The sequence below is a fragment of the Chondrus crispus genome, genomic scaffold (genome assembly GCF_000350225.1).
Source record: "Chondrus crispus Stackhouse genomic scaffold, scaffold_89, whole genome shotgun sequence".
In the NCBI taxonomy this organism is placed as follows: domain Eukaryota; phylum Rhodophyta; class Florideophyceae; order Gigartinales; family Gigartinaceae; genus Chondrus; species Chondrus crispus.
In genome coordinates this window covers 280,159-303,938 of record NW_005178819.1, presented here as the reverse complement: position 1 = coordinate 303,938, position 23,780 = coordinate 280,159, and the positions used below count along the sequence as shown (strand labels likewise).

At 51.0% G+C, this 23,780-nt stretch overlaps 2 protein-coding genes; both read left to right on the top strand.

The window, feature by feature from the left end:
* The first annotated feature begins 3,281 nt into the window (after positions 1-3,281).
* CHC_T00007892001 (hypothetical protein) lies at positions 3,282-6,104 on the top strand. The gene has a single exon (XM_005711920.1). It carries the CDS (start codon positions 3,282-3,284, stop codon positions 6,102-6,104), a length of 2,823 nt encoding a protein of 940 aa, XP_005711977.1.
* Positions 6,105-6,944: 840 nt separating this feature from the next.
* CHC_T00007891001 (hypothetical protein) lies at positions 6,945-9,837 on the top strand. XM_005711919.1 is given in 2 exon segments: positions 6,945-9,065; positions 9,066-9,837. The coding sequence occupies 1 exon segment, from the start codon at positions 6,945-6,947 to the stop codon at positions 9,063-9,065; it is 2,121 nt and encodes a 706-aa protein (XP_005711976.1). The 3' UTR covers positions 9,066-9,837.
* Positions 9,838-23,780: the final 13,943 nt, after the last annotated feature.

Below are 23,780 nucleotides of genomic sequence, written 5' to 3'. Positions count from 1 at the left end.
GATGGGTGGTGGAGTTTGTATTGTTGTTGTGGTGTTCTTGCGTTGGGGGGTGGTGGTGCCGGTTTTGAATCGTGTGTGTGCTTGACGGTGATGTGTTCGTGCGGTGAATGCCGTGGGATGGGTGTTGTGTTCTGCGTGGAACGCGTAGCTACCCTGTTGCCAGGGAGCTTGCGCAATAATGTCGGGTTGCTTTTTGTCTTTAACATTGATTACGTAACCACTGTGCTGGGTGAATATTACCATTCCATAGCTTTTGGCGAGGTCGTGGACGGAAAGGAGATTGTGTCTAATTTGAGGTGTGGTAATGGCCGGTAGGGTGATGGTGGCAGCTGTGTTAGGTGTAGTGGGGCGGATCTGCAGCTGTCCGGAATGTGTGGCAGGGAGCGATTGGTTGGACGCAGTGCGGGTGTAGAGGGGCTGCGTTAGCAGGGGCATTGTGGAGGTGGGGTGGGTGGTGTGTGTAGGGTTGGCAGCGGAGTCAAGTATGAACGTGCTGATGTCGGGGCTGTTGTCGGATTCTGCATCGTTCATGTTGGGTGTGGGTTGTGTCTCTTGGAATGCATCGGGATGGGCGTGGGTGAAGTGCACTTGTGGTCGAGGCTTGAGGGATCTTTGCGGTGTCCTGTGGGCTTGTGGGGTAGTGCGGTGGCGTGGGTGTGCCGGGTGATTGCACTCTGCGTCTGAGTGCTGAGGGCGGGTGCCGCGCGCGACGTGGAATTGACATGGATTGGGGTGGGGTGGGAGGGGTGTACGATTCCAGGTGCGGGGTTGGCGGTATGGTTGAGGTTGGTACGGTGCGTGTAGCTGTGGGTATGGGTACGTTGGAGGCCCGTGCTGCATGCCTTGCGGTGATGTGATGATCGGTTGGGTGGTGTTATTATAGTTTTGGAGTCGAATGTATTTGTGTAGGTAGTCTTTGACTGTTAAGGGGTTGAGGCTGAGCAGCTGTCGGCCAATTTCGGCAGTCATGGGGTGGTGGCGCATGCCATCGATTAAAAATTCCACGGTCGTGGCTTGGTTGCTGATGTCGGGGTAACGGGATGCGATCATTTTAGATCTGATGGCTTCGTGTGCGGTGATATACTCGTTGATGGACATGTCGGGGGTGAGTATTGTGGCTTCAGCTTGGACTCTTAGAAATTTATGGTCGTTGGACGTGTTGGTGAGGAGGTGGGCATGAATGGCTTGGAGTAAGTCGTGGGGAGAGGGATCGGAATCAGGCTGAATGATGAGATTGAGGATGGATGTCGGGACTGAGGAGAGAATCGATGCGAGAATAATGTTCTTGTGTCGAATATGCGTTTTAAGGAGGGCAGGATCGGTTGGAGGAGTCGGATTGGACGTAATGTGTTCTAGTGCATCCATGGCTGCGGCTTGGGCACGGAGTGCTAGATTCCACGTGTTATGGTTGTCGGGGTCAAGGGTGGGAAGTTGTACTTTCGGGATATGGTCCATGGTGTGTGGTGTTGTGTCTGAGGGTGTGTGTTTGTCTGATTGTGTGAGTTGGGCGAGTCGGAGTAGCTCTTGGATGGAAGCTTGTGCTTCTGCTTGATCGTGGCGGCGGCGGAGGCGGAGGAGTCTGTCGGTAGGGGACGTCGTGGTGGCTGTTTGGGAATGGAGCTTTTGGCGTCGGAGGCTGCGTGGGTGGTAAGAAAGTGAGGTGAGCGTGGTCGATAGGTTGATGGTAGGTGTGCTGGAAAGGCGAGGACGTCGGTTGGTGAAGAGGAAGGGGATCGCGAGCGTATGGGCGCATAACCTGTGGGAACGATGACCCCTTTTACCTCCTGTGTTGGGTTCCACTACATGCTACTTATACTGATTCCATTGGATGTACACGTGTGCGGTCTGTCACCCCTCATAAAGAGATGTGAACACGTGTACTTTACAGAAAAAAGTGAACACGTGTAACGAGCCGTCCCCTTTTTTCTTGCTTACACCTAGATAGACTAACGTCTAGGAACATACTGTAGGCCACTCTTAGGAGAACGGAGATATGTGCAGAAGACGGGGGTTTCGATCTCTTTGGCTGCTTCATTTGTTAATCCAGAAGGCGCTCTCCGATATCTGCGTTGAATTGGTCTCCATGCGCAGCCAAACGTTCTCAAGCACGCCAAGAAAGAGCGAGGCGATACCACGAGTCACACAGAAGAACCGCATTCTCTGACGGCATCAATTGTCCTTCCTGCCTATAGAAGTTGCAACGCTGCCCTCAAACTTTTTCGTCATACAGTATCATCAACGGCTGCTCTAATCCACTCAGATTTCATAGAAGACCCAACCACATTGTTTAGTTCTACAATGAGAAAGGCGTTTATCCCTTCGGTACCGCTGCAATTCAGAACTGGCACGCCAAGCCAAGCGCAACAAGATATATCGCTTGCACCACTACGCATTAGCATCTACAGGAAGAGAAGGCGTCCACCAGTCTCATCGTACACCGTACACGAAGATGATGACAGCGAATGTGGAATGGAGCGTGTAACCCTAGGCAAGCCACCCCACTCCGCATACGACCTCGGTCCAGATCTGGACTTTATCGAGCACTGCGCCACATGTGATGACTCCGGCTTCGTACCGTGCACTACTTGCAATTCCCAGGGGCATATTCGAACTCCACGCTCCAGCAACGTGTTTTATTGCCCAGACTGCGTCGGCCATAGGAAACTTCGCTGTCCGGCATGTGGGGGGAAGTGTTACATGTGTGATTAGCGACCAGCCCGCGAGAGAATACATGTTTTTCAGGCCGAAGCGGTTCGGGCATGAAGGTGCGAATGACGGAGGCCACGGTTTTCTTTCGCTTCAAAATTAGCAGTGATGCTGTTTCGCTTCGGGGTGTCGCCGTGATAGGGAGCAGCGTGGAGCTAGAAATAGCTGAACACAGGTGCATTGATCGTCGCTGCCTGGTTGAGTCGCTTGTGCCATTGCCTTACGCCGATTCAGAGGAATCAAATTTTCTGCTGCGGTACCTTCGCCGAGAAGCATCTCTGGTATGGAGACAGTTGGAGAAGAACGCCTTCGGGCCGCGCAAAGTCTCAAGCAACTTGAAGAGGCTGCTCTTCTTCTCGCGGAAGCCTCAAAATCACTGAAGACGGAAAAGATTTCTCCGGGCTTCCCTAAACGTGTCTCGGCTATTTTGAACTCTCTGACAGCCATCAGTTCACGTGAGGATGCAGAACGATTGCTAGCTACAGGTATGAAATGGGGCTCTTTACAAGATGATGACTTGCTGGTGTGCTTGAAGGTACTGACAGATTTTTGTGTTTGCCATTGCAGGGGTTGCGATGTGGAATGGCGTGATTGCGTTTGAAGGTTCCAACCTGGAAGAAAACATGAAGGAAGCCTTAGTGCAACTTCGTCATGTCGCTGCTGACTGCATGTATATGGCCACGACCGTCCTGGGAGGAATCAGTGCCCGCTACAATATCGACGGATTGAGCCTGCTTAAATTCTATACTGCTTGCGGACAAAAGTACTCAACAGATCTTGGGGACATGGATATGGCTGACGTCTGCTTTTCGAAGGGTGCCGAATTCGTCGAACAAGCCCTGAATGATTCGCGAGCAGAGGTTTGCAAAAGGAAAACATTTGCAAGGGCAATGTTCGACCTTCTTCTGGGTCGAGCTGAGTGTTCATGGGAGAAAGATGAGAGTGATGAGGCTGAGCGATATGTAAGTGATGCCAGACAGTACATGGATGATTTACCAGGTGAGCATGAGTTCTTAGCATCGGTGGAATATAATTTTGGCCTGTTTACCTATCAGGCGAAAGAGACTGAGCGAGCCTTGAAATGGCTGAAGAAGTCAATGGAAACTAGGGGAAACCCAGCAAACACGATGAAGAACGTGAAAAAACAGGCAAAGACTGCTCGACTAGCTGGCGTTTGCCTGCTGGCCCTGCAAGACTATGAGGGTTCATGGAACTTGATGAACGAAGCTGAAGAGATATGCCATGATCCCGTCGGTTCTTACCTATTGCTAAAGTTGAGCGTGATCATCAAAAAGCCGCAGGCCCTAGATATCTTAACCAAGACAGTCCAAGACCCAGACAACAGCTTAGACATATGCATTGCTTCCATTTCTCTGTTTGGTGATGCACAACGAATCTCTGACGCTGCTGTTGGGTTTGAGAATCTTTTTGAGAGGTTTCGTGATTCCCCACGGGCAATAGCGGGAACCATCGGTATGCGTTACTTCGAAACACTGGCCGCATTGGGTAAAATTGAGAAAGCTCTCGAGATATTGGAAGCGAGTTGTGTCGCATTGACACAGTTGAAAGTCGCTGATGCAGAAGAGCCCAAGGACGTGCATGATGATGTCCCACATGAGGAGCACTCGGTCGATGTGCTGTCTGCGCGATGGTCTGCCATGCTTTTAGCAGTTGGTTCGTCCCAGGCAGACCGCAAGGATTTCTATTCTGCTGCCCTGCTTCTTAACCGATGCTTACAATTAGCAAAAACTGCCTTGAAAACATCAGAGGAACATCTTGTTCTTATTGGAAAATCTGATTCCGACGCCTCTAATGTTGTTGTAGAGAATGAGGCGGCTGTATGTAGGTTGGCGTCTTCCTGTGCGCTCTGCGCAATCGACGATATGAAAAAGAAGAGCAATTCGATGTGGCCAACTGATAGTAAGGAAAACGGTACTGATGGCACCCCGGAGTCTGCTTTTGCAACACTACTTGAAATGTCAAGGTCGAATGCTGAAAGAGCCAAACATTTAGATTCAAGCGACTTTGCACCCCGCCTTCTGCTGTTCAGAGCACATCTTGTTGCAAATGAACACAAAAAGGCTGCGGTTGAGTTGAGGAATGCGAGTGCTGACATAAGGTCATTTGACCCGGGTGCCCTTGCAGAGGCAGCCTGTGCGGCAAGGGACGTCGGATCCCAGGAATCTGTTGTTGCCGCCCTGCGGTGCATATTGAACATGGACACTGCCTCACTATCAAAAAATCTAGGCGCCTCATCAGCCACGTTTCCGAAGGGATTTTATGGAAAAGTCCTGCTATCATGCGTCCACATTTTACTTGACAGGAAAGTGTTAAGTTGGACCGAGGAAGACGATGTATTGGAGAGCGGCTCGGAAACAGCTAGGGATGAATGTATCGAAAAGCAGGAAACTGACCTTTTGTCCGTTCTGAAAGCAGGACTCATAGGAATCCAGCATCTTGGTCCGACACAGTCGTTCGACGATGACAAAGGCAAGATTCATGAAGGCTTGACATATCTCATAAACGTTAGCTGGAATAAGGGACGGGAACAGGGCACAAAGATGAACTTTTTGCTGTGGGAGGGGTTCTTTGATATTTGTTATCAATTGAGCGCATTTCTCCCGCCAGACGCCGCAATTCTGCAAACGCGACGGATGTCAATGCTGATGTGTGCGTCAGCTAATATCGAGAATCCCAAGTCATCAAAGGAGGATTTTCAGAAAGCAAGGAAACAGGTGCAGGAAGCTCGCCGTCTATCAGAGGCGCTTCAAAAGGTGGCGCCAACTAAAAGCGAGGATCCGATTGAGGGGTTGCTATTGATCCTTGATTCAAGGTGCTGTGTTGGAGGTCACGACGCTGATGCACTCGCATGCGTCGTTGAGTCGGCACTTCAGAAGATGCAGGTTGAAGCAGGAGTTCTGGAGCAATTGGCCGCTGTAAGCCACAATTTCAAAGACGCATCTGGTGGTCTACAAGACAACGCGGGTGAAATTCGTGTGCGATGTGCTGATCTCGTCGCCGCCCTTCTCGCGAAAGCGTGTGACGTGCGGTTGTGTGACGAAGCCGGTGACTTGGGTGCGTTGGCAGTAACGTTGCGAGAACATTTAGGTGTGGAGATTTCGCGCGGATCTACAGCAGCTCGGGCTCATGCTGTTTTCTCCAGAGCTGTTGGCGTTGTACTGGAGCACAAGGATGAGTTTCCTTTGGATGAAAGGAGATGGTTGGTTGCTATTTCGTGGGATCGGGCGCAAATGTTCCATCGGTTAGGGCAAAATGCAGAAGCAAATCGATGGTGTCAGGGGGCGCGGCAGCTGGCCGAGGGATGCGTCGCGCTTTCCTCCTACATGCCGAGACTTGATTCGCTTTTGAATAAGCTAAACTCTCTCGTTCATAAATGATAGGAAGCTGTGTTTGTTCTGCAGAGGGGGATGGCGTCATATATAGCGGTGAAAAAGTGTAGCGGAGATGGGGAGGGGACTTGTTACGAGGGAGGACAGATGCGCCCTCGCAGGCAGCTCATTTCGCGACAGGACCTCTGAGCCAGCACTCTAGAGATACGTCCGGTGTGCGAGGTCGCCACGCGGGTCGAGTGCTCGGGATTGCTAATTGTGAGTGAGGAGGACAAGGAATGGGTGAAAGTATAGAGAAGCCGACCAATAGAGAGAGTGAATTCCCGACTCAAGTGTTTCCGCAAAGAAAAAAAGGCATGGCTGTCCGCCAAAAAATGAGTCACGAAAATTAACGAAATTTCCTGCAGTGCTTTTTATTTCGCTAAATTGGCCTCCACCCCGAAAAGTGAAAGGGCTTGATCAGCCGCTTGTGAGAATCACGTGTTGAGTGGTACAGTATCACGTTTCACCATATTTGACGGCCAAAAGTTCTCTTTTTTTTGGCGTAAAACCCCTACTAACGTGAGGGTTGGAAGCAAAAATAGAGCCAGCAGTACCAGAAACGCACCCAATTCTACTTTTTATTTGTACACGTGTACACGTGTGGGTGTGTAGCCTGCAGCAGTCTGAAATGCTTTCTCGAAACACCTCAAATACTGTACACCGCAGGCCACCAAAGGACCCTTCTGGATCAATGCCACATTGAGGTTTTTCCAGCGGCCGCCGGACTTTCTCCCAACTGCTTGTTCACTAAGGGGGCGCCCTCCATCAGTCTATAGTCCATTTGGTCTCCAACTCAGCGTCATAAACCTCAGTTTGGTATTCCAGAGTTGCTGAAAGCGAAACAAAATGAGCAGAAGAGCAATTAAGCGATACGAAGAGGTGCTTCAAGCGGAGCAACTCGAAAGCGCTGAACCCAACGGTGTGGACAAAGACAGCGAAGAGTCACTAACTCCGAGCCCACGCCCTTCCAGAGGCAAGGGCTTGTTTGCCCTTCTTGGCGAACAAAATGATGACACCGACGGTGAGTCGGAAGAAGCACAGCAAGTCAACGAGGGCCCTATCAATATCACGCAACCGCTTGTTGAAACGGAACCGGCTGTGGAAGCCAAGAGCGATGGTGAGCAGGATGATCTGCGAGATGAGACCGAGAAAGAGACACACGCAAACACACAAACCAAGAAAAAAAAGAAAAAAAAGAAGCGGAGAGGAAAGAAGCGGGCAGACGCAGACCCCATTGACCGCGAGACAGATCCAGATTGGATTGCGCTTAATGAAGCCACCGCAACAGAGCAACATGACACGAAGCCTGGGTGGATTCCGAGCTCTTATTTCGCTAATGATGACAGCGAAGCTGTTAGGGAAGAGGCAACACGGATAATGGCGACAATTGAGGCGATCGCATTCGATGGCACCTGGGAATCTGTCCGAGCCAAGTATGATATTTCGATCAAGACCTTGACCGAAGTTATCCGTGTCGAACCACGATTACTGAATGCTGATTCTGAGTTAAAACGCTTGTTCGGTTCGAGGGTTATTGAGTCGGAGAGGAGGGGAGAAGAGATAGCAAGTGGAAGAGGTGGCCGTCGCCGCGGTCGCGGTGGTGGTCGCAATAATCCGCGCAGGAGAGTTTCACTCGTATCCCCTCGCGAAAACTGGTTTCCTGAGGCTCCCGGACTGGTTATGCAGTTAGACTCGGAGGACACTGACACCGATCCCACGGGCGTGCGATATTTTCGCTATGTACATGAGGCCTCATACGCTCGACTCCAAGAAGAATACAGGTTCGTCGTCGGCACGCATGACCCCAACTTGCTCGCGGAGCTTTGCAGCAGATGTCCGTATCACGTGGATACCTTGCTGCAGTTGGCAGAACTTTATCGCCAAATGGGCGAATTAGACAGGGCTGCGGAGCAAATTGAGAGATGTCTGTACGTTCTGGAGTCTTCCTGGAACGTAGCGTTCAAGCCGTACGATGGCAACTGTCGTTTACGATTTGAACTCGTGGAGAATCGCTCCATCTATGTTGCTCTGTTTCGCTACTCGCAGCTTCTCACCAGAAGAGGTTTGCACCGTACTGCTCTCGAGATAAGCAAGCTGATCCTGAACTTCGATCCAGAAAACGATCCCATGGGAATTCTGATGGTTGCAGATTCTTTCGCGTTGCTGTGCGGGGAGCACCAATGGATCCAAGATATGCATGCTGACTACAGCTTGATACCGCTTCGATACTTCCCGAACTTCGCGGCAAGTACGGCAGTTGCGGCCGAGAGCATGCGACAAGGTATTGGCGGTATCTCAAGTCGCGGCACTGCTGGCAAGCGGAAGAAGATTACGAAAGCCGCCCCAGACGATGCTGCTGACGCATTTGATGCGCAAACCCCAGACGATATTCTCATAGACGCTTTGCTTACATTCCCTATGCTTCTCAGGCCGCTACTGTCTGCAGTTCAAGACGAATCAGGCGTATGGACAGAACACCGCCTGTTTGACGAGGCTTGGTACAGCGTTGGATATGAAGATCATGGAGTATTGCTTCGAATGTGCAGAGTTTATGCAGAACGCAGCAAGCTCCTGTGGAATTCTACTGCGAACAAACAGATGCTTGTGCGCTGTGCAAGGGCGGCGGGAGACCTTGACACTGCGGCTGGCACAGGAACGCACCCTGTCACCGGGCGCCTTACGCCAGCTGTAGTGAGCGACCCTGCACAGCACACACGAGTAGCAAAGTGCCGTTCTCGTCGTGCAGAAGCGGGAGAATGGTTGGGGAGTTCTGGCTTATACCAAGCAGTTCAAATATCCGACTTCACGGACTCCACGACGAATCTACCGGCAGAAATATTGGCGGGGGATGGTGCGGCGGCTCCGATTGGAGCACCCCCTCCTCCTCGAGAGATGTCGCTGACCCAAGGCGCCATGGAATTTTTGCAGAGCTTATTGCCGTGGAGAGCAGCGACTGACGCTCAGTAAGGGAGTAAATGCGATATGCTCAAATCCCGCAAGCATATAGGCGTTCAGAATAGGAACTCTTATGTGAAACATAGATGGTAACGCTTAAGGAAATATCGCATTTCCTTGACTTGTTTTTGTCGAGGTACTGAACGACTCGCGCAAATGCCAGAAGGCAAGGAATTATTCTCTGAAGGCAAGGAATCATTCTCTGAAGACAAGGATGCGGTTTATCTTGTACAGTAGATACGGGGGAACCTAAAATAGGGCAAAGTCCGGATGATGGGAACTGACGCCTGGGCGTCAAGGAAGAGTACTGGACAAACTTCCGGAACATCATGCATCGGCTGCCACTCGGACGGGAGTGCTCTGTTGAACTTTTTTGCGGGTAGCACTCCTTGTCACTTCTAGGACCCGTTAAAATCGTTCGGGCTTCAAGGATTGAGACCTTGCGTTTGTGCCCCTCACAGATCTTTCAACATGATGGCCGTTCTTTCGTTGTTTACATATTTGGCTCTGGTAGTAAGCAGTTCCAGAGAGTATATATAGCGACATGCCTGCATTATGCTACGAAACTCTTCGAAAGTAGCTTCATAGATTGACACGACAACATCATAACAAGGTCCTTCCTCGATCCTGATTGCAAGGTCCCTCGAGCGGGCAACAGAACGATCCTTCCCACTCCACAGCGTCAAGGTAAAGGGGATTTCATGGGTTATTCACATCGTAATCTTTCGGGATGTTGTGGAGTGCACTCGAAATCCACCTCTATCTTTCAGAGAAAGGTGGAACAGAGGAAAGTGCCAAGGAACGAAATCCTACAGCTAGCGGAATTTTCCCTCCAGAACAACGGAATACCTGTCGAAGAGAACAAGGCTTGTGCATCCAAACGAATACGCAGTTGAAGTGATTCCCAGAGAAGCACTCTTGGTTAGTAGAATACAGAAGATACATAGCTGTACATACATGGAATTAGTATAGAAGAAAATCGGTTGTGAAGGAATCAAGACTGGAATTAAGAGACAATTGATTTGCTAATTGAGATCCCACCGATAGAAAGGAAGAAAGTTGCACATGTGTAGTTGTATGACTGAAGGTTAGTATGCAAACATGATGTGTCTTGGGATTATAATACGGTGGAGTGATTTTGCAGAAGGCCACATACTGAAACCCTCACCACTAAAAGGTATAGGCGAATAGTCAGCATACCCCAGTTAAAAATACGTTGCTACTCAACGACATACGAGACTCTGAAAGTCAGAAAAACACCAATGGTGGAGATAATGGACTGGGCTACCTGGTAAATCATTAATTATACACAAGACTTCCTTCCTCTGCGCCACCTCAATACAGGGAGGCTTGTTTCCCAAACTCTATGGCCAACATCAAGACGGGGGATGCCCAGTCATGCCCATGTGTCGGATAGACATACGGCAGTTAAAAATATATTAGTCCGGACCAAGGAGAAAGTACAGATAGTTGCCCTTTGTGTCTGCACTTGTTCCAGACAGGCGTCTTCCAAAAATAATTCCCGCTACAAGAAAAACTAGACCATTGGCGGTGTTGCTGTTGAAGACCTCACTTGCTTCCCAATTTCTTGCTATCTGTATGATAAGAATCTCGCGATTCAATCACAAGGGAGTCTGTTTCAAAGCGTTCACAGTTCCCCTGGTATTTGTTTTTCGTTTCCACTGTTTTCGTGATCCTTCAACCGAAAAGATGCCTTTTAATCGTAATTCATCGGAACACTGTTCAAATTGGCCTTCTACGCCACACATTTTTGTGACAGAGGGACAGCACAGCCCACTCCTGAAGGCAGGAGTCCAAGTCATGAAGTCAAAAAATGGCCCCCGTCATGTCTAGAATGCAAAATACTGGGGAGCGGACCGTACGCTCACAGTTCCTGGAAGGATTTCCGATTTTAGTTGAGATGGGGGGTAAAATGTGTGGTGGGTGGCATGCTTAAAATAGTGCTAGAAGATGGCTAGCGTACCCTGTTTTATACGATGAAGAAATGCGCAGTGCTGTTGACAAGAACTGGAGCTTGATTGTTCCTTTCTATTGAAGCAATTCGGCCACATATCACAGATGAATACCTATGGAATCACTGTAAGGGTGATGAATTTGTTCTCCATAACAAGTGCGAGGGTGCTAGACTCGCTGTGCAAATTACAAACTCGTCATGTCCGACTTGTCTTCCACGTACATGCCACGAATTGTGTATAACAGGCAACATCTGAGGGTCCTGGCAGATGCGCTCCCGGACAAAAAAGCGCACATGTATATAAAGGACTAGAGAATTCAGAGAGCGTAACTCCGGACGGCAAATGCACCTGCATAAATAGAAACCTGCAAGGCAGGGGCTCACGCACTTGTTTTCCGGCATCGGCCGGCAAGACACTTGGTCAAAGCAAAATAATGAACTGCTACTGAAAACTTTATTCAGGACCACATTTTCGGTAGTCCGGTGGATGGCACATTAACTGAAAACCTATACTCAAAGGGAACGGCAATGGATTATTAGAATTGGTCAAAACAGAGTTCCTCCGAAACCTGACTAATTGTGTCTCACATCAACGAGAATATGCTGTTGAAATAGAAAAAACGTGGAATACTTCCATAAATCCTCAATTTTGACTCATCCCTAATTTTGACTCATTTCACTTCAAATGCATACCGTTCGGCTGTTTGCCATCATTACATGACAAAGGAGTCCTTTGTCATGATCACTACCGATCTATGGGTGTGTCCTTTCAAAGGACACACCCATAGATCGGTAGTGATCTGAGCTTTCACTACGATACAAATATTGATGCATTCTGCCGCGACAATTTGCAACAAACGCAAACAGAGTACTCGCCTTTTACAAAAATGAGCAAACTGATGGCATCAAATTGCCGAATCCCCACAGTCAGTGACCACCTGTTTTTTTGGTGCAATTTGCCCGATATGATCTTTTTTTGCAATGCTGAGCTGTCCCTTTCACCCGGATAAATACACATGAACGACATCAAAAACGCGACTTTTCTCACATCGGCCCAACTGCCGATCTCCGACACGGCATAACATTGCGTTCTCTTCCAGCGACAGTTCCTCCACATAGCTGGAATGATTCGTTCTTGAACTGTCCATCCGCCTGTTCCATTGCCTTCCAGATTGCCTGAGGTATGGTACAGGGCAAAAGCGTTTCCGTCGATCCGCTGGCAGCGAAGGTAGGAAGTACAGCTACCTGTTTCGCATATGGGACTCGTAATACCGGCAAACCTAGTGTTCTTGTCACTCTGAGTCCTCAGAAGGTCATTGCCCGAGCCACCGTGCAAACTAGCTCCCATTCAAACCCCTTCAAGCGCCTTAACACAGAATGTGCAGCCTCTGTGTATCTCTGTGGAACATGCCGCGACAGGACTTACGGTTGGCAAGTTATTTGTAATCCTCGGAGATACGGCGCAGCAGTATCAAAGAATGCCTTGACTTCCTGGAAGAACAGGTGTACCGATGATGTTGGTGCACGGGACACACGGTTATGCTTCCTTTGCGTCGAAAGAGGCAGTAGCGGACAAGTGAGTGAGCTGCATGGCGGAAGTAGAGCTGAAAGACGTCGGAATCCCACGCGTGATTGGAAGCTATTCAATATATCCGTTCGAGACGGTCCAGTACGAGAGTTATTCACTAGCGAACTCACCCGTATATCGGGATGCGAAATAGTAACTGCTCAAACTCTACTATCGGACCCGTCTGTACACTTCCTATGCTACTATCATCTTAACCATAGCAAGATAGCACGGGAGGTAGCCATGGATACGTACTGTTTCGGAAGACAAAAATGTGTATTTGAACTACGTGGTTGCTCTTTAAAAGGCAGTGCTGCACGAAATGCTCGCTTTTGGTCCATGAAAGATGTTTCCGTTGAAAGTTTGAACGACTTTAAGTACTACACAGACTTGGATGAAAGAATCGGAAGCCACTCATACGGAGAGCTCAGCTGCTATTATGTCATGAACCAGTACTGTTGTAGAAGTTGTATTTATATAATTACCGAAGGCAGGAGTGGAACACGTCCTGCCGTGTCTCTTACAAGGATAAGCAGTTCTGTGGATCGGTTTCTCGTGCGGAGCATAATTTACAGTCTGGAATCGGAGGACGAGACAAGAAAAAGCAGTAGTGTGCTCAATACAGCTTCCCAGGACGTAGCCGTAATAGCCAGACAGTTGCCAGTGAAATGCATACTGCCCGGCAGGGAGGCAAGCAATTCTGTACAAATGCTTCCCTTTACAGAGGTATGTCGAGCAAGACAGCGACTCTGTAGTATTCATGAGAAAGACCACATAGTACATCAGTTCGCAATTGATCCTCGAACTCTGGAGAAACGACTACAGTCTGTCTTGGCCGGGAACGGAATACTTCTGAAGAAACTAACGTCTCGTCTCCGGTGCTATGTATCTGTTACCCAAGTAGAAGACTTACTGTCCTCTATTGCGGCATCCAGTAGCACAACCAAATCAGACTGGATTCGCCCTAGCAGCAATGAGATTAGAGCTTGCCTCGATCTGGTTGGAAAGAGATTCCAGGACAGAAAGGAGGTGTACTGGGAAGGGGAATGGAGTTTAGCATCAGAGATAGTGAGCATTCCAGAGGCCCTCTGGACGGATGCAGTGCTAACTATGGCATCCAGGAAGAGAACTACAACCTGGACAATTGCAGCTAAAGCTTCTGGTGTTCGAATTCTGAATACATTTCCTGTCGGCAACTCCTCAGAGTGTATGCCGAAGCCCTCTATCGAGGAAGCCCTGAATAAGGGCTCTGACTACTCGCGGACAGATCTGTTACTTTGTGTCAGGGTGTTGAAAGTTATAGAGCAGTTGGTTCTTTCACGGACAAACGGAGTGTCCGGACCTTTGACAGTAACTGCATCTGTGGCGGGAATTTGTGAAGTCAGCCCCCTCCTTTGTAAGTGTTCTGAATTCTATGGGTGTGTTTGTATCTTACAATGTTACGGAGAGACACAGGCAACGGCTTATAGCTGCTCGAGAACGCAGTGGTCCATGGAAATTTAGTTGCACAGACAGCTCGTCAATACCCCTTTTACAGTTTGATAACTGGGATATAAAGCCCCTTCATGCCGTCAAAGTCGACAACAAGGCCATGCCTAAAGTCAATGGTTCTTTAATGCAAGGTGTCTCTAAGAAACGTAAACTATCAGGCACTGAATCAGACTGTGAGAAGGCGAAAAGACGGAGGACTGAGGGTGTAGGATCCTGGCGGTGCCCAAGCCTGCTTGGAGATAGGGGTAAGTTTGCCGGGAGCTTCAACTCTGAGGAGCATAGAGCCGTGTTGAATCAGTTCAATGATATAGTGTTCGGAGTAACTTCACTATTTCGTACGGAGCTTCTGGGTGGAAGGGAAAGAAACGACATGGAATATAACACCGGTATAAGAAAGGAATACGAGCAGAAGGCTTCCAACCGCCCTGTTAACTTTAGGACATTGCTACTTTCTTCCTTCAAGCCACACGGGGTGCGACAGTTCCAGATGAAGTCCTTTCAGATCAACATGTAGTATATGTAGAGATTAGTCGAGACAATGCGGCCGATATACTTACTGTAAGAAGGTTTCTAAGTGTAGTGCAATGCGCCTGTCGGGCAGAGACCGCGGTCCGATGGTCCAGCAAAAACAACAACAGCAACCAAAAGAAGAACTGCCGATGGCACAGCGCTACGGAGTGTCCGACTCTCCCTTCTCCGTTTAAACGAGCTTGCGACTTGTAGTAGCTCGGATCCCTGATGGGGGGGGGGCACAGAGAAATAGCCCGGCCCGGGATCGGTGTGGTAGAGACTTGCGAAGAGATCTGCTCGACGAGTGTGGGGTGGGGCGCGTACGTAGATACCCCGGTTCCACTGGGTTGTAAGGCCAATGCTTGTTGAGCTTCTTCGACACCTTGTCACGCGACAAGGCCTTCGACGGGGGCGTCGCAACGCAGCCCGACGGGATGAAATGAAAGTAGCAGCGCTACGTCAACCGTGCCGCCCGATGGCTCGAAACACCTACACCGGTTCGGTCGCAACCGACCCCGATGGTACCAACACTGGCTCGTACGACGACGGAGCCCTTCGAGGGAGACGTCGTTGCAACGGTCTCCGTCCGAAAATGGGTCACAGTAGCAGCGCTACGTCAACTGTGTCGCCCGATGGCTCGAAACACCTACACCGGTTCGGTCGCAACCGAGGTCGATGGCACCAACACAAGATAAGAGAAAAATAGGTAGAATTAGAGATAGAAAAGAATAGGGAAATAAAGGAAAAAGGAATGGGACCCCCGAGCGCTGAAGGATGCCGTAGGCTTAGGTAAAAGGGAGCGTCTTGGTAGAGACGGACTTCGACCAAGGCGACATTCAACTCCGGCAACTCGGGTTGGTTTATTGACTTGTTCGGTCAAAGGGCTAAGTTATATAGAGCCCCGCCGGGGCGAGTACAGTAGCTCCCGGCTCTAGATTCTAGATCTAATTAGCAAATAAAATAAAATAATTAAAATAATTAAAATAATCGTGCGCTTCGCCGCACACGCGTGTCCCCCAACCCCGGACTACAGTATTCAGTTTTTTTCCTTTTTCACTTCCTTCCTCCCCCCTACCCGAGACGGGTATTGCACTACATATCCCCCTTCTGAGCGCTCTCGCGCAGCGGCTTCACTCCCTTGCTTCCCAAGTTCTTCCTTTTTCTTCCGACCATCGGTCGCCGCTCGCGTGAGAGTAAGACGATCTCCATGTTTCCTTCATCGGATCCCACTGTCGGACATACCGCCCGCGGTCGCCGCGGTGTGGGCTTCTCACACACGCCTTCCATTCCTAGCGACCTTCCTTCTATACCCCGACTTCCCCCGAACACCAACGTTCCTGAACCGGTCTTTCATCCCGATCTCCATCCTTCATCAGCCCCTTGTCGATACCCGTCACTAGCCGAGCTCCAAGGTAAATCCATGCGCGACTATCCTTTACTGTACGCGGCTACTCCTTGGTTTTCCGCCATCGACGTGCGCGACGTCACTAACATCGGGCGCGGCTTTGCCGACGGTGCGGGGATGTTACCGGGTCACCTTCCCCTTCAAGCCATTTCCTCCTACGATTGGCATGCCCGTGTCGCCATTCCCCCTTCTATCCTGCGTCGTTCCTCCCCTCGTGGCCGACAGGGCCTATCCCTGCGGTTCATGGAAGCCGTCCTCGACCGCCTCGACCTATCCCTATCCGATGCCCTCATCCCTCCGTCCTTCGGATGTGACACGTGGAAGTTTCGCACGGAGGGGGAGCGTGATTACCTTGACAACCTCCTCAGCTGGACACGGGGTAACCCCGTGCTCGAGGCGGACCGCCTGTGGCATAACCAACTGACGGTGACTAACGATGCCCTGTCATACACGCGCGCAATCCTCCCCCTCAATTTCCGATATACGAAACGCGGGAACATCCCCTTCTTCCAGCATGCGGTCCGATTCGAGCGTAAGATGAGATCGGACACGGGATATTTCCTAGCTTACCAAATGGTTGAGGCGGGGGAAATTGCTCGGTCACACTATCCCAACCGGTACCAGCAACTCCCCTCGTGGTGGGGACAATTTGAGGTCTGCCAAGGGTTTTGGGCAGAGCTCGGTCCCATCCTTACCTACTTTGGAAGCCATCTCACTGATCCTCGTCACGGGTTGTGGGTTGTCTTTTTGACGGAGTGGTGCGTGAAGGTAGCCGCTACCTTTCTCTGGGAGGCGTACGATTGTTGGCGGCTTTGGTATCTTCCTCCGAAGCTCGTCGAGCTCATGTGCCTTTTGGACTATACTGTGCCCTTGGGCGGAGCAGACACCGACTTGGAACTGCACTCCTTACTCGAAAAGGTCAATCAGGTCGACTGGGATGTTGTCCCCCCCTATCAACTCATCCCGACCCTTCGCGAGGCGACGCCCGTCCTTTTCTCCCGGACGAAGTCACAATGCGGCGGGTGACTTTGTCTGGTTCAACCCTTGAACATCCGCCTTGTGCTCTCCCTCCGAAGCGCGCCTCAGTCGCCAATTCGGCAACCAAGTTCCAACCCCTGACGTAGCTCCCATACGAGCCGTAGATCCCCGCGCAGACGACGTTTGCCCCCGACCTTCTGCTCCCGATTCCCCTCTCCCTGCAGCCCCTGCTGCTGCTCCCCTTGCTGTCGATATCCCCTCGGCAGGGCATACCGAAACTCTGTCGGTTAGGGAAGCATTGTCTTCCCCACCGTCCCCATCAATTCCCAAAAAGAGCGACGGAGCCATTGACATCTACTGCACATTGCTCCGCGCTCATGGCATCGAAGGTGAAGCTCTCCAAGGGGCTTCCCTCGATGATCTGCGAGTCCTTGCTCGACTCGTTACCTCACTCCCAAAGGAAAAATCCTTGGGTGTGCCGCCCCACTGACCCGCCACTCGGACGACTCCCACCCCCTGATCCATTCTCGGATTATTACCCGTTTGGGGTGACGTCTGGTTATCGACGTCACCCGGTAGCTTTTGGATAATAAAATGAATCACCTGCGTATCCCCCGTTACCTTCACTTTCCTCCTCTTTTTTTTTGTATGCGCCCCGTCGCCGCGGTCGCATCTTCCTCTTTCCACTTTCCTTCTCTTTTCCTCGTTACTGTCTCCCTTCTCTTATCCATTTTCCGTGCACCTCTTCCACAGCAGTCGCACCTCCTTTTGCCTTCAAGCAGGCCCTTCTCCTTCATAACCCTCAGGCTTTCTCGATGTCTGTTTCGACCCCTCATCGAGAAAATATACTAGTTCCTCGATAGTGGTTCCCCCTCTGGGTGGATTGTCGGGGCCTTTCTCAGCGTCACGTCTGTAGCTCTGCGGTGACGTAACCTTCATCCCACGCGTACCGCGAGATCATCCCCGGCATACTGACAACTTCAATTTGTCCTCGGTGTTCCTCGCTGGGAAACTCCTTGTTGTTAAATAGAATAAGACACGGGGGGGTCTGAGACGTCAAAAAATGTGAATTGTCACCCTTCGTTTGCTCGCATTATCCAGACGAGCTTATTCGTCCCAACCTCAAAATGATCGAGGTATATAGTGCAAGGCGTACAGTACGGGACGGCGATCGTCGTTTCTCATCTCTTTCGAAAGACACATAAACTTTGTAGTTTTTTTTAACGTCCCTTCACCTCTTCTTCGTTGACAACGCATCGGTTCGGGATCCTCGCATCTTCCGGCGGTGTCGCTCACGAGCGGCAACAACACACTTTCTTTTTCAACTCGATCTGTCCAATCCCCGTAGGGGACGGCGGGAAGTTGACGGGCAGAGTCTCGACGAGATCATCCTGATTTCGTCTGCGGCAACGAGACCTCTTTGGTAGTTGCGCACCAAATCGGTGCGGAGTGAAGCCAACTGCGGCGTGAAGGTCATTCGTACAGTGCGGCAAAAACGCCTCCATGCGTCTACGGCGCAACGGCATCGCAGATCCTCGGTCCTTCGGCGAGTGTATGTCCTCACTGGGGTTGACCTAGCCCGTCCCTGAAATTTTCGTACCGCGACAACTGGCTCGAACCCGAAAGTCCTCGTCAGCCTCACGACCACGCGAAACCCTTTTCTTCACTATGGTCGACGACCTGCGTCAGCACTGCGCCCTGCCTGTGTGCGTTGCCTTAAATTCAAACTGATCGACGATCCTTGGCATTGTTCATGCTCAATCTGGGTTCTTAGACAAATGACGTTGTCGGTGTAGTTCTTATTCGAAAGACGTGCGTAGAAGCGAAAACTACTGTGTCGAAGCAGCGCACGGCACTTGCAGACCTTGATCATCTCATCTTATCGCCGATACCAATTTTTCGTGCGTATGAATTGTTCAGACGCGTTCCCACCAGTAGTGGTATGTCGCCACAATAAATTCCTGCCGGGTTCGTAGCGTCTTCGACATGACTCTTTCGACGGTGACCGCCGTTGCGTCCATCCTAAGTTGCGCATTAACTTGTCTCATGCTCCTGACAGGTTCGAGTCCCCGATCCCTCTCGTCCTACCCTTAAGGGACCCGGTGGTCTTGCTGATTAGTGTCCGAGGGACGCTAACGCGTTCTCGACGTGACTCAAAAAATAAAACGAGCTAGAGCTACACAAGGCAAACTGAAAGTAGAAAGCGAAGGACATATACCTTCTCCCGACTCGACGAATCTCCGTCTCCCAACTCGTCGATTCTGGTTAGCGCCGTGCGCCTTTTCCTCTTCTGCAGGCAGTGACATGGGTCCCATGCGATTGCCCCCTATTTCCTTCGACTCTGTCCTTTCCTGATCGTCCTCGATGTGGTTCCGATGGGATTTGGAACAACCTTTCCGAAACGACCGCTTCGTTCTCCTCTGGGCTGTCGCCCCCTTCCGATCTCCAATGTCACCACAATTTCAGCGAGTGCTCACATTCTCGTTGGGCGTCCCCCGCTGCGCGATCGTCCTACGCAGTTCAATTGCCCGTAATGTCGCCTGGGTATGGGTACGAGACTTGTGCGCGCGTCTTACATTTTCCCAAAACATCCAGCACGTCGTGCGCCAAACGTCGACACGTTTTCCTTAAGTTTTGATAAAAATCAATTTCATTCTGCGATCTGCCCTGTCTCGACGGCTGGTCCGTTTTTTCCTCCTTGGGAAATGCCTCTCTTGGAGTCTACCGCGAAGTTTTCGTCCCTCGAGCAAGTGCTGTTGGGGTGAAGGGTCTGAGAGGAGGGTATACAACGCACTTCACTCCTGTCAATCCCTCTTCTTTGAAACTGCGAGGTGTAGGTCCTGGGGTGGCTGAAGCATCCCATCGCTCCCCTTTCCTGTGTTCCCTGATACATCGGTGCGCTCACTATCCGCGTCGTGGAGCCTAACGTCATTTTGGACTTGTAAGTCTGCTAATGAGAATTGTTCTACCTGCGCAGACGCCCCTAAAAAAAGTTCCTTCATAAGTGTCAATCAATGACGCTCCACCCCTCGGTCACATTATCAAGTACATCCCGGTCGTTGCTCACGTCAGCCATTGCCTGGCACGATCCGTTGGTTCGTAAAACGCACATGCGACGGATTTGCGGTTTGTTTCCCCTCTTCCTTCGTGATCCTCCTCCCGCTCATAGGGTACACAACTGTCATTATTGCCCCTTTTTCCTTTAGGACTCTGTTCCTGCATGGGCTGGTTGACGTCGCGGCGCGGGGTTCGCGCTCTGTGCGTGAAAGAAAACAAACATAAAAAAATAATAATAATAACAAAGACAAAAACGGAAACATAGGAAAGATATGGGGGGGTTATGGCGGCAGGCCGGTAAGTAAGTCACTCGTGGTGTGTCGTCGATGCGGGAGCGACAAAGCTCCTCCGTAATGATGATGTTTCACGCCGCGCTGTGTAGCCGTGTACTTGCACGTGGTGTCGATGGGTCAGGGCAACAGTGGTCCATGTGGACCCATCTTCTCGCTCGTCGAGCGGGGTTTAGGTGTTGCGAACGAACTTGGCAAGTGCTCTCATGTGCGATCGATCGCAACTTCGCCGGTGGCGAGCCCCTAGCATTTGTGCGGTCGGCGGTGGGGGTTGCCAACAACGGTTCGTACAAGTGCGGGCTTTTTCCTTAATTGCAGTTAATTTTTCGACGTATGGCCGGAGTTCAGTCTGCGACTCGTGCTGATCATTTGGCAGCTTACCAGCAGCGGGCCCCAATTTCTTTTGATTAAATCACACCCCATGAGGGCGGATCATCGATCTAGGCGTCACATCACGTGCACGCGGCGGCCGCGTGTGATCGTATCCAAGGAGGTAAATTACCTCGGCCTGAGACTACAGTACATCTTCCCTTCCACGGTCTGGCCGTGCGGGCCATTTCATTCATGGGCGGGGGTCCCAGGCAAAATCGCTTGAGTCTTTCGTTTCCTTTCTCCTCACTCCGAGGGGTCTCGTTTCCGGCGACTGTCCTTACTCTCTCTCCGCGACGCTGCTCACCGCATCACTTCAAACTCGAGAGCCTCCTGATGGGGACCATCCCCAATACAATTCCAACATTTCACTCGCGGTCTTATCGCGTCCCGCATCATTCACTTCCTCTCGATCGGCCTCCCTCGCGTGCGCCTCTACGTCAGCTGTATCTTTTCCCCTCCTTCTCCCTCGACTCGAGGGTAAACCGCTCTTCAGTCCCTTTTTGCAAAGGCGTTCCCGACGGAAGACTGCCTGACTCCTCTTGCTCCGACTTTCCTTGCTTGCGGGTCCGTTCGTTTCGAACTTCTGACTCTTCCGCGTTTCCTAATCGGCTAATTCTATTGACGATGCCTACCCCGCTCGCGCGTGCGCGACTTGCGGCGGCAAGAGTAATTTCTTCCTTTGGAAATACGTGACGGCCGCACTGCGGGGCAATTGCTCAATGGGCTCCCACGTCGCGTCCTCGGGCGCATAACCGTACCATTCCACCTTGAGAATCAAATTACCATTTTGATAAACGTGGTCGACGACCCGGTCGATTACATATTCCGTGTTCTCTGTTTCCTCTCCTTTCTCTGAACTGTTTCCTTCCCCCTTCTGAAGATCTTCCAACTCGTCCTCTTCTCTGGACGTTCCGAGCTCGCGTAGGTTTGGAGGTGTCTCCGCTGTCGGCGTTTGACCAACTAAATTATCCTGGTCCCCCGTCGTAGGCGCACGGGTGTGAGGACGTTCCTCGTCCTCCGTTGCCTGTCCTTCTTCGTTTAACTCCGGCTCTCCCAGGAACTGTAGCGCTTGACGTAGGCCGGTTATCGGCGCATGGTCCATTGGGCTTGGGGCTAATTCCACCCTGTCTCGCGATACGCGTTCCTCCTGATCGCCAATGGCAATGACTACCGTATGTTGATCCGATCTTCTGACCTGATAAGGCCCTGTAGCGACTTGTGCGAGCTTATGTTTCGGTTCGCTAGCCGTGCCCTGCTCCTTCCGGAGAAACACGTAGGACCCTGGTGGGATCTCGTATTGCGGCTTGCGAAGGCGTGCGTCGAAATTTCGCTTGTATCGGGCTTGTTCCTTTCGCAAACTTCTATCGGCGCTTCGCATTAGGCTCTCCAACCACGACTGCCATTTCAGGTAGTATGCTCGTGACGAGCTGAAGTTCTCCAAAGTTGGTTGCGCTTGTAACGCAATGTTTCTCGGCGCCCGAGCCAACACCAGCTCGAAGGGCGCAATGTTCGTAGTTCAATGGACTTGTGTGTTGTAGGCGAACGTCACAGCGTCTCTAAATAAGTCCCAGTCCTTGGGATGCTCTCCAACGTATTTTCGCAACGCGGAAGTCAGCGTGCGGTTAAATCTCTCAACTTGGCCGTTGGCTTGCGGGTGGTACGTAGTCGTGAACACATTGCGTATGCCAAGAATTCGGCAGACATTCTGAAAGAACCGGGCCGTGAACTGTGTTCCATTGTCGGACAGCAGCTTGACCCGCGGTCCGTACACGAATACCCAATGGTGAACGAAGGCTTGTGCGATGTGCGCAGCTGATATCTTCTTCAACGGTACGGTCCGTACCAGTTTTGAGTATCGATCGCTGATCACGAGAATATACCGATTTCCTCGCTTAGTTGTAATTAGCTCGCCGAGGATGTCGATGGCGACAAATTCCAGCGGCGCTTTGGGCGTGAACAGCTTCATTTCCTTCGTGTTTTTTCTTAACTTCACCCTTTCCCGCGCGCATGCGGCGCAATTCTTCGCGAATGCATAGCAGTCTAGGGCCATCGTAGGCCAATAAAAATATATTCTCAAAGTCTTGTCAAGTTTCCTGCCTCCCGGGTGGCCTGCCAATTTTGCGTAGTGGCTCAACCCTAGGACGCAGTCCCTTAACGATTGTGGTATTACCACTTGTACAAACTCTGCCGCGGTACGGCATAGAGTTCCTTCGAGTTCCTCGGTCTCCGTGCTGAACGTTCTCACCTTTCCGGCGTCCATTTCTTCCTTGATGCGGTTGCAGAAGGGGTCGACGGCTTGCTCGCGAATGAGCTCCTCCGGAGCGACAGCTTGGAATTGATCGAGGCGATCAGGGGCGGTCCCCCTCTCAAGAGCGAGGATCTCGTCTGCTGCGTCAATACTTTTCTCGTCCTCCACTGTAACCTCGGCCGGTTCGGCCATAAAACAAGGGATTTCGTCGTCAATTTCGTCGACGGTTTCTCCTGCGGTTCGCAACCTTGACAAAGCGTCCGCCTGGCTGTTAGCCTTTCCCTTTTTGTACTTGATTTCAAAATCGAATTCCGAGAGGCGGAGCCTCCATCGGATTAATCTCCCGCTGGGGTCGGTTACGTTCATCAACCACCTCAATGAGGCATGGTCGGTATGCACGACGAAATGCTCGCCATATAGATATGGTCTTAAGGTCTGTACGGCCCAAATTACCTCTAGACATTCTTTTTCTGATACAGAATAGTTTCTCTCGGCTGCGGCTAACGTTCTGAAAAGAACCCGATGGGTTTGCGTTGCGCATCGGGGTGTGTTTGAAATAGTGCAGCGCCTATTTGGTAGTCGCTTGCATCGGTATCTACCGAGTAGGGTAGGTCCTTCTTCGGCAGCGCCAATACCGGCGGTGCCAAGATGGCGTCCTTGAGCTTATGAAAAGCTTTCTTGCACGGTTCGTCGAATCCTTCCAACTGGACCGATTGTCCTTTCTTCAGTAGTTGGTTTAGAGGCCGCGCGATTTTCGCATAATGCGGAACGAACCTGCGGTAGACATTGCAGAGTCCCAGGAAGCTCCTGAGCTGTGTCTGTGTTCGCGGGTAC

Coding starts and splice junctions, on each gene's coding strand:
- CHC_T00007892001 (XM_005711920.1), top strand. CDS start 3,282: ATGTGGAATGGCGTGATTGCGTTTGAAGGTTCCAACCTGGAAGAAAAC.
- CHC_T00007891001 (XM_005711919.1), top strand. CDS start 6,945: ATGAGCAGAAGAGCAATTAAGCGATACGAAGAGGTGCTTCAAGCGGAG.